This window comes from Salmo salar, chromosome 02, assembly GCF_965601325.2.
Source record: "Salmo salar chromosome 02, fSalSal1, whole genome shotgun sequence".
NCBI lineage: Eukaryota > Metazoa > Chordata > Actinopteri > Salmoniformes > Salmonidae > Salmo > Salmo salar.
This window is the reverse complement of record NC_138292.1, coordinates 33,828,454-33,841,829: the sequence shown is the minus strand read 5'-3', so window position 1 is coordinate 33,841,829 and position 13,376 is coordinate 33,828,454. Positions and strand designations below refer to the sequence as shown.

Sequence of the window (13,376 nt, the reverse complement as noted above, 5' to 3'; positions counted from 1 at the left end):
GGGAGAGGGTTATTGAATAGAAAGTAGGTGGTTCCATGATCTTAGTCAGACTGTCTTGGGTCATTTTATAATTTTATAATCATTTTATAATACTTTTTCTTTCAATATCAGTGCAATATCCCTATTATTTTGTATTCACGTATTCAATTTGATGTTGTGGTCATTAAAGAAACCATTAAATATTTAATATTTCATATGATCCCCCTATATCCGCATGTCAATGGTAAGGTCCATGACATGATAACGATATGTTACCGTAAACCTTGCATGACAGTTTTTTTAACCAACGTTTGCCCATATTTTTAAAGTTTATCAATTATAAGAATGACTACATCTTAAAATAAATAAATAAATATTGTAAAAGTATTGAAATATATATTTTTCTCTAAGAAATTCGATCAAATGAGCACATTTTATATTTAAATGGCGCTTGTTATGTGTATATTACTGTAGCCCAACCAACCATAATGCATGTGGTACGGTTAATTTGTACACGAAGCTAGCGACACTGTATGAAAAATAAAATACAGAAATTGGTTGCTGCAACGTTATTTCGATGGCGACAGTAGAACCCAAACTCATCCTTTTATTTAGCGGGAAACGCAAATCTGGAAAAGATTACGTGACGGATTTGATTCACAAAAGGTACTATTGACATACTGTTTTCAAACCTATCATCGCCGAATTGAATACTCTATCACATGTTATATTCGTTTAACAATGTGGTTTATGTATAATTTCTATCAGACTAGGTCCAGATGTATGCTGTATCTTGCGTCTCTCGGGGCCTCTTAAACAGCAATACGCACAGGTTAGTACTTGTGTACAGTTGTGCTACATCATCCTGGTCGATCCTCGGTCTGCAGACTTGTGTTCCAGCTAATACAACACCTAATTCAGATAATCGATCAGACATTAAGTGCTGGGCAGGAACAAAACCTGCATGCCCAGTTGGGTCTACAATACCCACTACTAGTGAATGGAGGAACACTTCCACTGTCTCTCCTTATATTACCCACTATGCCTACAGGAACATGGATTGGACTTTGATGAGCTGTTGGGAGCAGGTGAGTACAAGGAGAAGTACCGTGCTGACATGATCCAGTGGGGTGAGAAGCAGAGGGAGAAGGACCCAGGGTTCTTCTGTCGTGTGGCCATCAAGGCAGCCCAGCAGCCTATCTGGGTAAGATAACAAAATTCTCAGTTGATCCACTGTTATAGGGAAACGCACTACAAGCCAAGTCCCGCCACGTACAATTTATGTCAAACGCAAGTCTTTGAGTCAGGTCTTACTTGCTATTACAAACTGACCATCTGCATATTTAGTGTTGGTGAACCTAAATCAGGCACTGCCTGATGCGCAGATGAAGCATCATGTATTTTCCTCTACCATTATACTTTCTCTGTCTATTGTGCCCCAGATTGTGAGTGATACGCGGCGTCTGTCCGACCTGCAGTGGTTCTGGAGGGAGTATCCTAGTCAGTCTCGCTGTGTTCGGGTGGAGGCCTCAGAAGAGACACGGAGGGAGAGGGGCTGGGAGTTCACAACAGGTGCAATACCTACACTGATAGCATAATTAGTGGTATAATAATGTTCTTTACTTTCAGAGAAATACAATACCTCTTCAATGACAATCAATTCAACACCACACCCTCTCTCTCTGCAGGAATAGATGATGCAGAGTCTGAATGTGGGCTGGACCAAGGAGTGGATTTTGATTGGATAATCAAAAATGAGGGCGATGGATCACAACTGGAGGAGCAGCTTGCTACTGGGCTGCTCTCAATAGCCAAAGAAAAAGCAAAAGAGGACTGAATTGGAGGGGACATTACACAGCTGTAGGAACTTGCTAAAAGCTCTTGTTGGAAAGTGTAGTTGGGTATACATTACACTATTTTCTGTGAAAATCCTAGAACATCTTTGTTACACTGAGGAGCAGCAGAAAGTGAGAATATGTAGTAATTATTTCTGTGTTCTGTACTATCAACTAAGTAGCAGGGCAAGAATATTCAAATCTGATCAAACACCCAAACATGTACGGTGTGTATATTAGCACTGACCGATATGTCAATTTACATGGATCACACACAGGTAACTGTCAAAATAAAACACTTGAGAAAATAAAGGATACAAAGTATATTGAAAGCTGGTGCTTCCACACAGGTGTGGTTTGGGAGTTAAGCAATTAAAACATCCCATCATGCTTAGGGTGATGTATAAAAATGCCCAGTAGCCCATTATTTTGGCTACCATGGCTAGAAGAGATGTGACTGTCACATTCATCCAATAAACTTCAACACTAAGGTGCATTGAAACTTTTCTGGTGGCTCAATGCCCTATTAATTCACTATGTTGGGGTTTCCTTTATTTTGGCATTTACCTGTACTTAGCGATGTCCTCAACTCAGGAGGCAAATGTCATCAAGACCTGATGTGCAGATGACTTAATCTGTACCTGTATAAAAGTGTCATTGTGCCATTTAGTTTTTTTTTTTTTTTTTTAAATAGTCTTAGATTGTAAAATAGGCTACTAGAAAGTAGAGTTTTAGTTGTAACTAGCTAGACGATTAACTGGACACCTGAAAACTGCACATACGCTGACCCATGGTAAAATTAGCACAATACTGCATTACATATTCAACAGAATTAAATGTACTAGACACAGACATGATCAATGTTCTAATAGCAGGGTAAGTGTTAGTTCGTAAAATATTTTAAAGTAGACATGAGGGAATCAATGTTCACATTTTAAAAGAGCAACTCCATAGCACTCAATTTCTAAATTAAGAGTTTATTGGAGTGTTGTGTCAAACTGAAGAAAATAAATAAAAAATATATTTGGGAATGTCAATACAAATCATGGTTCTTTATTATTTTTAAATTGTGTCCATGTGTGTCATGATTATTACAATGAAAACATTACTGGTAACAATGTTTACACCCTTAGCGTCAAGTGAAAATTTCCAGTTAAACTTGATGCAATACTTTACTTTTTATTTCTTTAATTTTATAAGGTTTGCAGTTCACTTCATTTGCAGAAAGAAAAAAAAAAAGTCTATACTGATAAGTTTAGATAATACCCTTCTGTCCCTTCTCCCTATTCATTGGCCCCTATACTTCCATTTTGGCAGTGGAATGCGTAGTGATTGGCTGATCACTCCCCTCCCCCACATCATCTTATCGGAAAAATAACAATTAGTTTAGAGGACTAAGGCTGCAATTGGCTAGAATATCTGCATTCAATTCTGTCTGAAGCTTTACGACATTTATATCCCTTCAATGACCTACAACTCAGTCACAATTACATTTCCTGATCTTGAAGGGGGAAGTTAACTGGGAAAAAAACCGTTCAGTTTACAGTAACAATGGCCCTTTTTGGAAAATGACTCCAGATAAAAACAAAAATACAAATGTCATGCAACTGAACAAAACACTTCTCCCTTATAAGAAATAAACGTCACCCCCCCCAGCCCATACTTGTAAATTAACACAAAATACTTGACAAAGATAGCACAGTTGTGGACCCTCTGGGTATTGGCACAGTAGAAAAGCAGTGCTTGTGTAAGGATGTTCCAGCAGAAGGTGAGTGGTTAGAGGGGGACAAGGTTGAGGCGATATGTTGGTAGGGCAAGTGGTTCAGATGGGGATAACAGAGGGAGAGTTTGTGATCAAATGGTGGTCCCATTCCAAAGGGAGACATAAGTAGGTAAGAGTTACTACCCTCGCCACCTTCATATGTTCCAGTGGACACCAAATATCCCCGTAACAAGGGTTGTTATCAGAAAGAGAGAGAAAAGCCTCATTGTATTTAAACGCTTACGGCTAAACAGCCAAAGAAAGATCATAGGAATGGCCTCAAACACAAATCACACACCTAAGCTGGAATGTGAATATTAGAAACCTGTGAGACACTTAAGATGTGGGTGCTTGAGTAAATGTTGCCCTTTTAAGACTAAAAGAATGCTATGAAGAGGCTATAAAAAAAAGTAAAAGGGGGATGCTCATCAGGAGAGCATCCGCAGATACTGGGGTGGAATGTGGGAGAGGCGGTCAGCCATTTTAGTCTACTGGAGAGAAACATTTGGCTAGGTGTGGACTGAAGTGCTACCTTCACCAAAAAACAATGAACAGCCCACCCCCACGCTAAACAGTCAGCCAGCACAGACAGAGAGACAGGGCCATAGGTGAGGGGGTGGAGCAGTAAGAGGTGGTGGTGGAGGGGCCAGTAGCCACTCAGAAGCTGTTGAGGTCCTCCAGGGTCTTGTCCAGGGTGGCGTGGATGTTGACATTCTCCTCCTTGGCGTTGGCTAGCGCATCTGTAAATCACACAAAGAAAGAATGTATGATAAGGATCGTCCTGGTGGTGAGATGAGGACGTAGGAAGCAAGGCATTGAGATGTTAAAGTGGTGTTTGAGTTTAAGAGGTCTACTACACTATAGTGGCGCAACGCCAAGGGCAAAACCATGTCAATCCACATGACAAAACCTGATGGCATCAAATCAGTACATGACTACTTTGAAAACAATAAATCACATACATAAAAACTCAATGTTAAACAAGGAATGAGTTCAGCTGTAGCTGACAGAAGAAGTAGGACATCTATTTCTGTAACTCCAAAAGATAGTATAGCACCTGGTCAGATACTGAAGTTGGAGATCCCCATTAATACCAGGGGTCAACAGATATCAGAAAGTGCTTCCTGGTAATTCTAGCAGTACCTCAAAAGGGGAACTTATACCAAACCATAACATTTGAAAACAACTTCTCTATATATATAGTGACAAGCCAAATATGTAAGCCTTAATCTAAAACAACACCCAGGGTGACTAAGGTAAATTCTATGCCATAGCTCATAATTCACAAGGTCTCCATAGAGTAAAGAGAGCCATGTTGTATGCTATACATTATGGAGGTTTGGTATCACCAGAGAATAATTCCCTATTTAAACTACAGTATAAGTCACCTTGAAACAAACACAGCCCGAGCTACTGCATGGCCTTATTTAGCTCTGACAGAGCGAGAACATGGCAGAAATTTGTAGCATGACGAGATCTGGGGCGGCAGCGTAGCCTAGTGGTTAGAGCGTTGGACTAGTAACCTAAAGGTTGCAAGTTCGAATCCCCGAGCTGACAAGGTACAAATCTGTCGTTCTGCCCCTGAACAAGGCAGTTAACCCACTGTTCCTAGGCAGTCATTGAAAATAAGAATTTGTTCTTAACTGACTTGCTTAGTTAAAAGGTCAAATAAGTCAAATTAAAAAAAAAATAATCTACTAACATTAGAACATTTCATTAAAGAAGTCTGACCTGTCAGCTACATTTAGGCCTTTAGCAGACACCCTTATCCAGAGCGACTTACATTCAACTTCAAAATCAAAACTTCAGCACATTTCAGACATGGAATGCAACGTGCTATACAGAAGAAAAAATATATATAAAAGCTGAAATATTTACTACATAACAAGATTTTAAAAAACGACAAACTCAACTAAAAAGCACCCTAAGGAAAGCTAAGCTAAAAATGTGTTTTAAGATATGTATTCACCTTATTTGTTGGCTATGTAACAATTGTTTACCTAACGAACAGTAAGATATGTCCTGTAAATGCTTTGTTTTATGGTCTCCACACTAACACCCTGCAGCTAGTCTGGGTGTTGAGTACATGGGTTCTACTAGAGCTAGTTTGAAGCTGACAATTGATTTGTGTTGGTGATAAAAAGCTAAAAGCTAGCATTCTATAGATAAGATGTGGTGTGTGTGACTCGAGAGACAGAGCCTGGAAGAGTTAAGAACAATGCCTCATTGTCTCATCTTCCTGGCATCTGGGAAACTAAAGACTGTCCTGTGTAGATAACCAAGGTGGCTTATGGGAAGGTTAGAAGTGACTGATTAAGCAAGCTTGGTATCAGCTATATAAAAAAACTGCATCATCTGTAAAGGCTAGACTCTCAGCCTAACAGTCAGTCAAGACTGGTGGGCTGACGGTCTCATTATTGCAATAATTAATCAATATTAAATAAAGATGATTGTTTGAAGAAATGACAAAGACCAAGTCTCTCTCAGTACTGCATTTTCACAACAGATATTAGATACGTCCACAGTTTCAGCACCCCTCAGGTTCTCTGGCAGGCTATTCCAAAGGCTGGGGGCATAATAACTAGAGGCTGCCTCTCCATGCCTCTTGGTCCTAGGCTTTGGGATAGTTAAAAGGCCAGATGACCTGAGGGACCTACTGGGTACATAACTTAAAAAAGCATGTCTGACATGTATTGAGGTGAACAATCGCAGATTGACACAAACCCAATAGAATCTTAAAATGTATTCCAAAACTCACAGGCAGCCAGTGCAGAAACCTTAAAACCGGGGTAATGTGTGCTCTCCATCTGGTCTTGGTCAGTACCAGTGCTGCAGTATTCTGTATGTTTTGCAGTTGACCAATGGCTTTCTTGGGTAGACCAGACAGGAAAGCAATACAGTAGTCAGACCAATCAAATTAAGGTAGTGAAGTAAGACAACCACGTCAGTAAAAACGGTCCTCAAAGCAGCCAACAAAAGTCAGTGCTAGTAAGGAAACAAGTCCAAGTGCTAGAGTAAGGAAGTACAACAGTAGTGGGGTTTTATTTTGCTTGCTATGAACAGGTTTTGTACTGCCTGCATGGGACAGCAAGTGTTATACTTATGACTTTAATTCACAGCATATTGGTTGATATGCTAGTATGGCTATCGTCGCCAGGTTTCTCAACATGTAGCTTTATTTGGTATTCATCACAACGTTAGGTCGGTAATTTACTAGCCAAAGTTGCCTAAACATTTTTTTATTAAACTGGAAAGAGACTCCATGAAATCTTGGCTGGCTTGAACAAGAAATATATTTTTAAAAGCATACTAGCAAAGTATTCACTCAGCCAGCTTCCGCTTAAATTTGTAGCCAACCTAATTATATATTTTTTAACTTGCAGTAGCACAGTCACGGTGCACTAGATGGAAACAATGACTACATACATACATACATACATACATACCAGTCAAAAGTTGACACATCTACTCATTCAAGGGTTTATTTTTCTATTTCCTACACTGTAGAATAGTAGTTAAGACATCAAAACTATTAAACACATGGAATCATGTAGTAACCAAAGTTAATATATTTTATATTTGAGATTCTTCAAAGTAGCCACCCTTTCCCTTGATTACTGCCAAGAGTGTGCAAAGCTCTCTCAACCAGCTTCATGAGGTAGTCACCTGGAATGGGTTTCAACTAACAGGTTAGCCTTGTTGAAAGATAATTTGTGGTATACAGAAGATAGCCCTATTTTGTAAAATACCAAGTTCATATTATGGCAAGAACAGCTCAAATAAGCAAAGAGAAACAACAGTCCAACATTACTTTAAGACAGGAAGGTCAGTCAATGTGGAAAATTAAGAACTTTTAAAGTTTAAGTGCAGTTGCAAAAACCATCAAGCCCTATGATGAAACTGGCTCTAATGAGGACCGTCACAGGAAAGGAAGACCCAGAGTTACCTCTGCTGCAGAGGATAAGTTCATTAGAGTTAACAGCCTCAAATTGCAGCCCAAATAAATGCTTCAAGTAGTTCAAGTAACAGACACGGCAACTGTTCAGAGGAGACTACGTGGAACATGCCTTCATGGTCAAATTGCTGCAAAGAAACCACTACTAAAGGACACCAAGACTTGCTTGGGCCAACAAACAAAAAAAAAAAAACAAACAAGCAATGGACATTTGACCGGTGGAAATCTGTCCTTTGGTCTGATGAGTCCAAATGTTATTTTTGGTTCCAACCGCCATGTCTTCGTTAGACGTAGAGTAGCTGAACAGATCTGCACATATGTGGTTTCCACCGTGAAGCATGGAGGAGGTGGTGTGATGTGGGGGTGCTTTGCTAGTGACACTGTCAGTGATTTATTTAGAATTCAAGGCACACTTAACCAGCACAGCTATCACATTCTGCAGCGATGCGCCACCCCATCTGGTTTGAGCTTAAATGGGACTATCCTTTGTTTTCCCAACAGAACAAATGACCCAACACACCTCCAGGCTGTGGAAGGGCTATTTGACCAAGGAGACTGATGGGAGTGCTGCATCAGATGACCTGGCCTCCACAATCAACCGACCTCAACCCAATTCAGATGGTTTGGGATGAGTTGGACAGCAGAGTGAAGGAAAAGCAGCCAACAAGTGTTTAGCATATGTGGGAAGTCCTTCAAGACAGTTGGAAAATCATTCCAGGTGAAGCTGGTTGAGAGAATGCAAAGAGTTCGCAAAGCTGTCAGTCTTTCTCCCTTGGATGGAAACAAATCATTTGGTAATAATTTACTTATTGTCTACAAAAAGGGGGGGGGGGGGGGGAGTACCCGAATATACATTTTATTATATATTTATCAGACACCATTTATCTCTGCTGAAATGCAGGTAACCTGCCTTTTCAGGGAAATTTGATACACAACTTTATTTTAGTTGTGGGTGTTCTGATTTCTTTATGGAATCGCTGAATGAGTGGATGATATTGATATACCAAGACTTTATGGCAATGTTAGTAATGCTTATTCTGTCAATCTGCGATTTCTACATACATTTTTTTGACTTTGGCTAAACCTATTGATTCTTGAAGAATATAACTTATGAATGCCTTATGAGCGTACTATAGCTGGCGTACCTCATAACCCAAAATAAGCTTGTTTTACTCCAGTGTTAACAAACAATAATTGTAAGTAACCACTTATAAAGCCTCAAAACATGGTTAAAACTATGATTTTGATATCATGGCTGGTCAGTCCTGACGTCCATCGCTCGGTCTTATGATTTTGAAAGTGGTTGCATCTCTCCAACCTCATCCCTTCATTTTATTACCCCTTTTTCCTCCCCAATTCCGTGGTATCCAAGTGGTAGTCTTGTCCCGTCACTGCAACTCCCGTATGGACTCAGGAGAGGCGAAGGTCATGAGCCCTCCAAAACACAAACCCAGCCAAGCTGCACTGCTTCTTGACACAATACCCGCTTAACCCGGAAGCCAGCCGCACCAATGTGTCGGAGGAAACACCGTACACCTGGCGAGCGTGCATGCGCCCAGCCCGCCACCGGAGTCGCTAGAGCGCGATAGGACAAGGACATCCCGGCCCGGCCAAACCCTCCCCTAACCCAGACGACACCGGGCCAATTGTACGCTGCCCCATGGGTTTCCCAGTCGCTGCAACAGAGCCTGGACTCGAACCAGGATCTCTAGCCTTAGACCCCTGCGCCACTCGGGAGGCCCAGCCTCAACCCTTCACCAAAACAGTGGTGGGGTGACTAATTGTTGGAACTGCAGATGTTAAGAATAACTTCTTTTTTTTAACGAATTCTTTGGTGTTCATTTCAAAACCAAAATGTTGCAAAAATCTCAGCAGTACCTTTATACAAAATTGCACCATTGAATATTGTGATTGCGATTTTTGGGGGGCTATAATTATGCTATGGTAATATTATCCCAACCCTAATGCATTTATGTCAAGATAGCAAACATAAGACTGTAATAAAAGGTTGTGTATTTAGTTTTGGTGTGTAATGAATTCTGTAGATTTAAGTCAATAATTACCAAGTTAATATCTTGCATTATGACAGTCATTGCTCATTCGACTCATTTTGTGCAACCACAGGCATGTCATTTTGATGGCATTGAATAGTCAATTTTAGGCATCTTGTCAAACTGCTAACTGTAGCATTAGCTGTACAATGACAATGCTGTGTGTACTGATACTGTATTTTGATTACCAACACTGAACTAGTCACTATTACAGGCTTTTCCGCTTCAGTAACAAGGATGAGTGAATTTATCTACAAATAATAAAACATTCCTGACACCAGGTCACATTAAAAATACAATACTTGCACAACTTCAATAATTAGTGCACTGACCAGGTTAATGTGCTACCAACATATCTTTTAGGGTATTTTACAAATGCAAAAATTCTATATTTGCAAGTTTGTATACTTAGTTCTGACAATGTAATAATTCCCCTGCAAATCTGTTTTGAGCTTTCCTCTTTTGGGTCACTTTATAAGACGTGACTCGGAAGGGTGAACATGAGAGAGAGAGAGAGAGAAAGGTAAGGGTCTGTTCCACACCTGTAATCTAGGATTACACAAACTTGGTCTGCAACACTGGATCTTTGAGTGATCACCAGGACATATTTCAAAAATCTGTGTGTCTGAGGGTGTTATGCCTTTGGTGCAAATTCAAGAAATGCAGCTAAATCTAGCCTAACATTCACTCAACGATTTTAAGTACTTATTGTGCCCACATTAATGCTTGTAATAACATTTTCTTGACCAGAATACCTCCAGTCTTAACCCCTTATTTTCGGGGGGGGGGGGGGGGGGGGTTGCATCAGACGACACTGACCCACCTTTGGTGATGCAAATCCATGCCAAAATGCATAGTGGAGCGAAACCAATGAAACCCAGACAGTGTGGACAGCCAAAAACCAGTGAACAGAGAGAGCACAGACAACAGCCAAGGCATTCTTTTCCCCCTCTTCATTAGGTACAGAGAGACAGTCACAAATACAGTGTGTGAACATGAGTTTGTCAGAGACTGAGCAGTGCAGTACAGTACAGATAGGAAAGGAGTCCAGACAGATGGAGAATAAAAAGAAAGACAGTAACACAGAAACTCAGCCAGCGTGCTGGCCACAACTGGGCCAATGACAAAGGGAGATGAGAGAACAGTCCAAAGAGAAAGAAAGAGACAGGCACTGGTGACTAGGAGGAGGGTATGGTTCTTTCTCTCTAGAAAGGAAAGGGGGGGGGGGGGGGGGGCACACAATCGTTGTGGCAGTTCAGGCAGACCGAATTCACTGGGTTTTCCAGAAATCTAACGAGTCCAATTTATCTGAAATAGAGAGACGGAGCAATGGCAATTTAACACTTCAAATAATATGGTTATTGTTGTCATGGGGGTGTAAACTCACAGCAAACCTGCAATCCATGCAACTCCAAAACACACTATGCATGACCGGAGTTTAATGGCAACTCCACCAATTTTTCAGACTCATTTTTATTATCTCCAGCACAACACCAGTGTCAACATGTGAAAACAGCACATTTAAGTAGTTAAAAATGTAAAGTTCTACCCGATGATAACATCAAAAGTTAAGTGATTTCCAAACAAGGAGATTCATGTTGATGTGGAGAGCAAGAAAATACTTTCCCTTGGGCTAGAAACTCACTGGTGTGTTTTACTTTTATTAATCCTGTGAGAAGCATCATTTTTTTTAGGACCTTTAACCACAGATCATAGAAATGCACCATTTTCACATATGTAGACACTGGTTTGGTGCTGGAGATAAATGATGTTTAAGTGGCGGAATTGCCTTTTAAGTGTATTACAGTAGAACACTGGGATACTCAAACTTGCAATTGAATTAGACTGAAAGAAATTGCCCAACAAAACAAGCAGGTAACATACACACAAGCTGCAAATCAATAGTTCCAAATGGAATCCATGACCTAGACTAGAGTCAAACGCATTGATTCCCTTAAAAACATAATTTGTGTCCACGGTTACATGTGATAGTGTGCGAGCCATATCTACATAAAGTCTGTGTTCGTGTCTTGTGCCGTTGCCAAGGTGACAGCTCACATCCGTTACTTTGCAGAAGTGAGTGATAAGATATCAAGGGGAAAGCTCAACGTCTCTGGATACATTCTTCTACCACTGCAGATTTACTTGTAGCTACCATATGCTTGTATCCATCTACAATGTGCCCATCCCTAGTCAGAATAAAATGGTATGTGTGCATGGTAGGTTATGCCTCAATACATTTTTTTGTGTGATACATTTTCCGGCACAAACATCCAAAGGCTACCAGAGCACATTCCACTACAATAGTTCCCTAGCAACTCAACTTGTACCATCCTCTTATGACAGTCTGCATACTGTTACTGAATCATACTGTTATTAACACACTCCAGTCCAACCCACACCAGAACAGGCATCTAAATGAGTATTTACATGGAGGTCATGTCATTGAGGGCATGGTCCAACTCCTCACTAATGGCTTTGTACTTCAATTTCTGTGCATAGAGCTCATCTGTGGGCACACAGAGGGGGAGAGGAGAATGCCAAGGGGGATGAGAGAAAGACAAAGCCAGAGAGAGGGCACAGGAGGGAGAGTACAGTTTTTAACACCTTGTGTGTGAATTACAACAATGTGGAGAGTGAGAGTCCTACCTTCCAGGTCATCAATGGTCTTTTCCAGTTTGGCCACTGATCTCTCAGCAAACTCAGCACGGGTTTCAGCCTATGGGAAAGTAAAACAAGTTTATTAAACCCCCCACCACAGTAATACAGGCACATACCACAGCATCAGTCATCAACCATTCAGAGATTCATGATAGGCGTTTCTGGGGAATCTCACCTCTTTGAGTTTGTCGGTCAGGATCTTGATCTCCTCCTCATACTTGTCCTCTTTCTGGGAGTACTGTAGGGGACAAAGGAAGAGAAAAGCCAATCAGAGAACCACACGTTTGGGACACTAGGGAGTCCTCAGGCTTATTCAGGACAGCACATCAGAGCGTTCGCATAGAACAGCCATGATTCTTCTGTCATGTAGTAGAAAGATGGCGGGACATCTGCGACTGTAATTAGGAACAGATACTGACCTGCAAAGAAACCCCCTGGGAAGGGGGTTGGCCTACAATTAGGAGAAACAGATTCTTATTATTCCTCATCCCTTTTGAGTACTCAGTCTGGTCATTAGCTTTTAAATGTGGCTGCTGTACTATGAGTGTGTGTGTGTGACGAAACAGGTTGCCAGTGGCAGCTCTACCACCACAGACAGAAGGGGTAACCCAGACAAGTCGCGGGGCTATCCGTTTAGCATGTTCACCACCAAATATGGTGGCGGGAGGAAGTCCAGTCCGGGAAGTGAGAGGATGGAACTAGGTGAAGCTGGGACGACATTTGTTCCCAAAACTAGAATCTGTTATGGACACAGTGCAAAGTTTGAGACCTGACGCTTTGCCAAAGTTAAAAACGTGCGTTGTTGGGAGTGCAAGGTCAAATTAAGTTTGTGCACACTTCAGAGGGCGTGTTCCCTAATGGAAATATATACTACAACGCACCAATAAAATCTCACTAGTACATGTTTGGCCCACCTCCTTGCTTGTTCTGCCCACTACGCTTAATTTGCTCCCACTAAACGACACAGATGAACCATCTTTGGTTAGTTATAAATATCTTTGCTACCACCTTTGTGCAGACCGAGCTGCAACAGTGCAGTGGGGAGGCATGGGCTCATCAAGCTGTGAAGCTTTTGAGAAAAGGAGGCATGTAGACTGATAGTGTGACTCAACATGCCTGAGGAGTTAGAGCTG

The 13,376-nt window shown here is 41.1% G+C and overlaps 2 protein-coding genes across 9 annotated transcripts in view; one reads left to right on the top strand and one right to left on the bottom strand.

Annotated features, from left to right (window-relative positions):
* The first annotated feature begins 452 nt into the window (after positions 1-452).
* Positions 453-2,857, top strand: pmvk (phosphomevalonate kinase). Its single transcript, XM_014161489.3, has 5 exons — positions 453-645; positions 748-811; positions 1,031-1,183; positions 1,422-1,551; positions 1,668-2,857. Exons 1-5 carry the CDS (start codon positions 557-559, stop codon positions 1,814-1,816), a joined length of 585 nt encoding a protein of 194 aa, XP_014016964.1. The 5' UTR covers positions 453-556; the 3' UTR covers positions 1,817-2,857.
* The window catches only part of LOC106580396 (uncharacterized), a 26,540-nt gene continuing 16,009 nt past the window's right edge, over positions 2,846-13,376 (bottom strand). For 4 of the 8 annotated variants that reach the window (XM_014161413.3, XM_014161408.3, XM_014161457.3 and 1 more), the window contains 4 exons: positions 12,419-12,481; positions 12,232-12,301; positions 12,013-12,091; positions 10,521-10,890 (listed from right to left, as the gene is read on the bottom strand). In XM_014161413.3, the coding sequence (XP_014016888.1) occupies positions 10,887-10,890; positions 12,013-12,091; positions 12,232-12,301; positions 12,419-12,481 (216 nt within the window). In that variant the 3' untranslated portion in view covers positions 10,521-10,886. Of the gene's footprint in view, positions 4,317-10,520; positions 10,891-12,012; positions 12,092-12,231; positions 12,302-12,418; positions 12,482-13,376 lie in introns of those variants that run through there. The other 4 variants (XM_014161440.3, XM_014161431.3, XM_014161476.3 and 1 more) reach the window with 1 other exon arrangement.

Excerpts from the sequence above, each read along its gene's own strand:
- pmvk (XM_014161489.3), top strand. The coding sequence starts at position 557 with ATGGCGACAGTAGAACCCAAACTCATCCTTTTATTTAGCGGGAAACGC. Across the intron at positions 812-1,030 it reads TTAAACAGCAATACGCACAG|GAACATGGATTGGACTTTGA; the intron begins GTTAGTACTTGT and ends CTATGCCTACAG. Across the intron at positions 1,184-1,421 it reads CAGCCCAGCAGCCTATCTGG|ATTGTGAGTGATACGCGGCG; the intron begins GTAAGATAACAA and ends ATTGTGCCCCAG.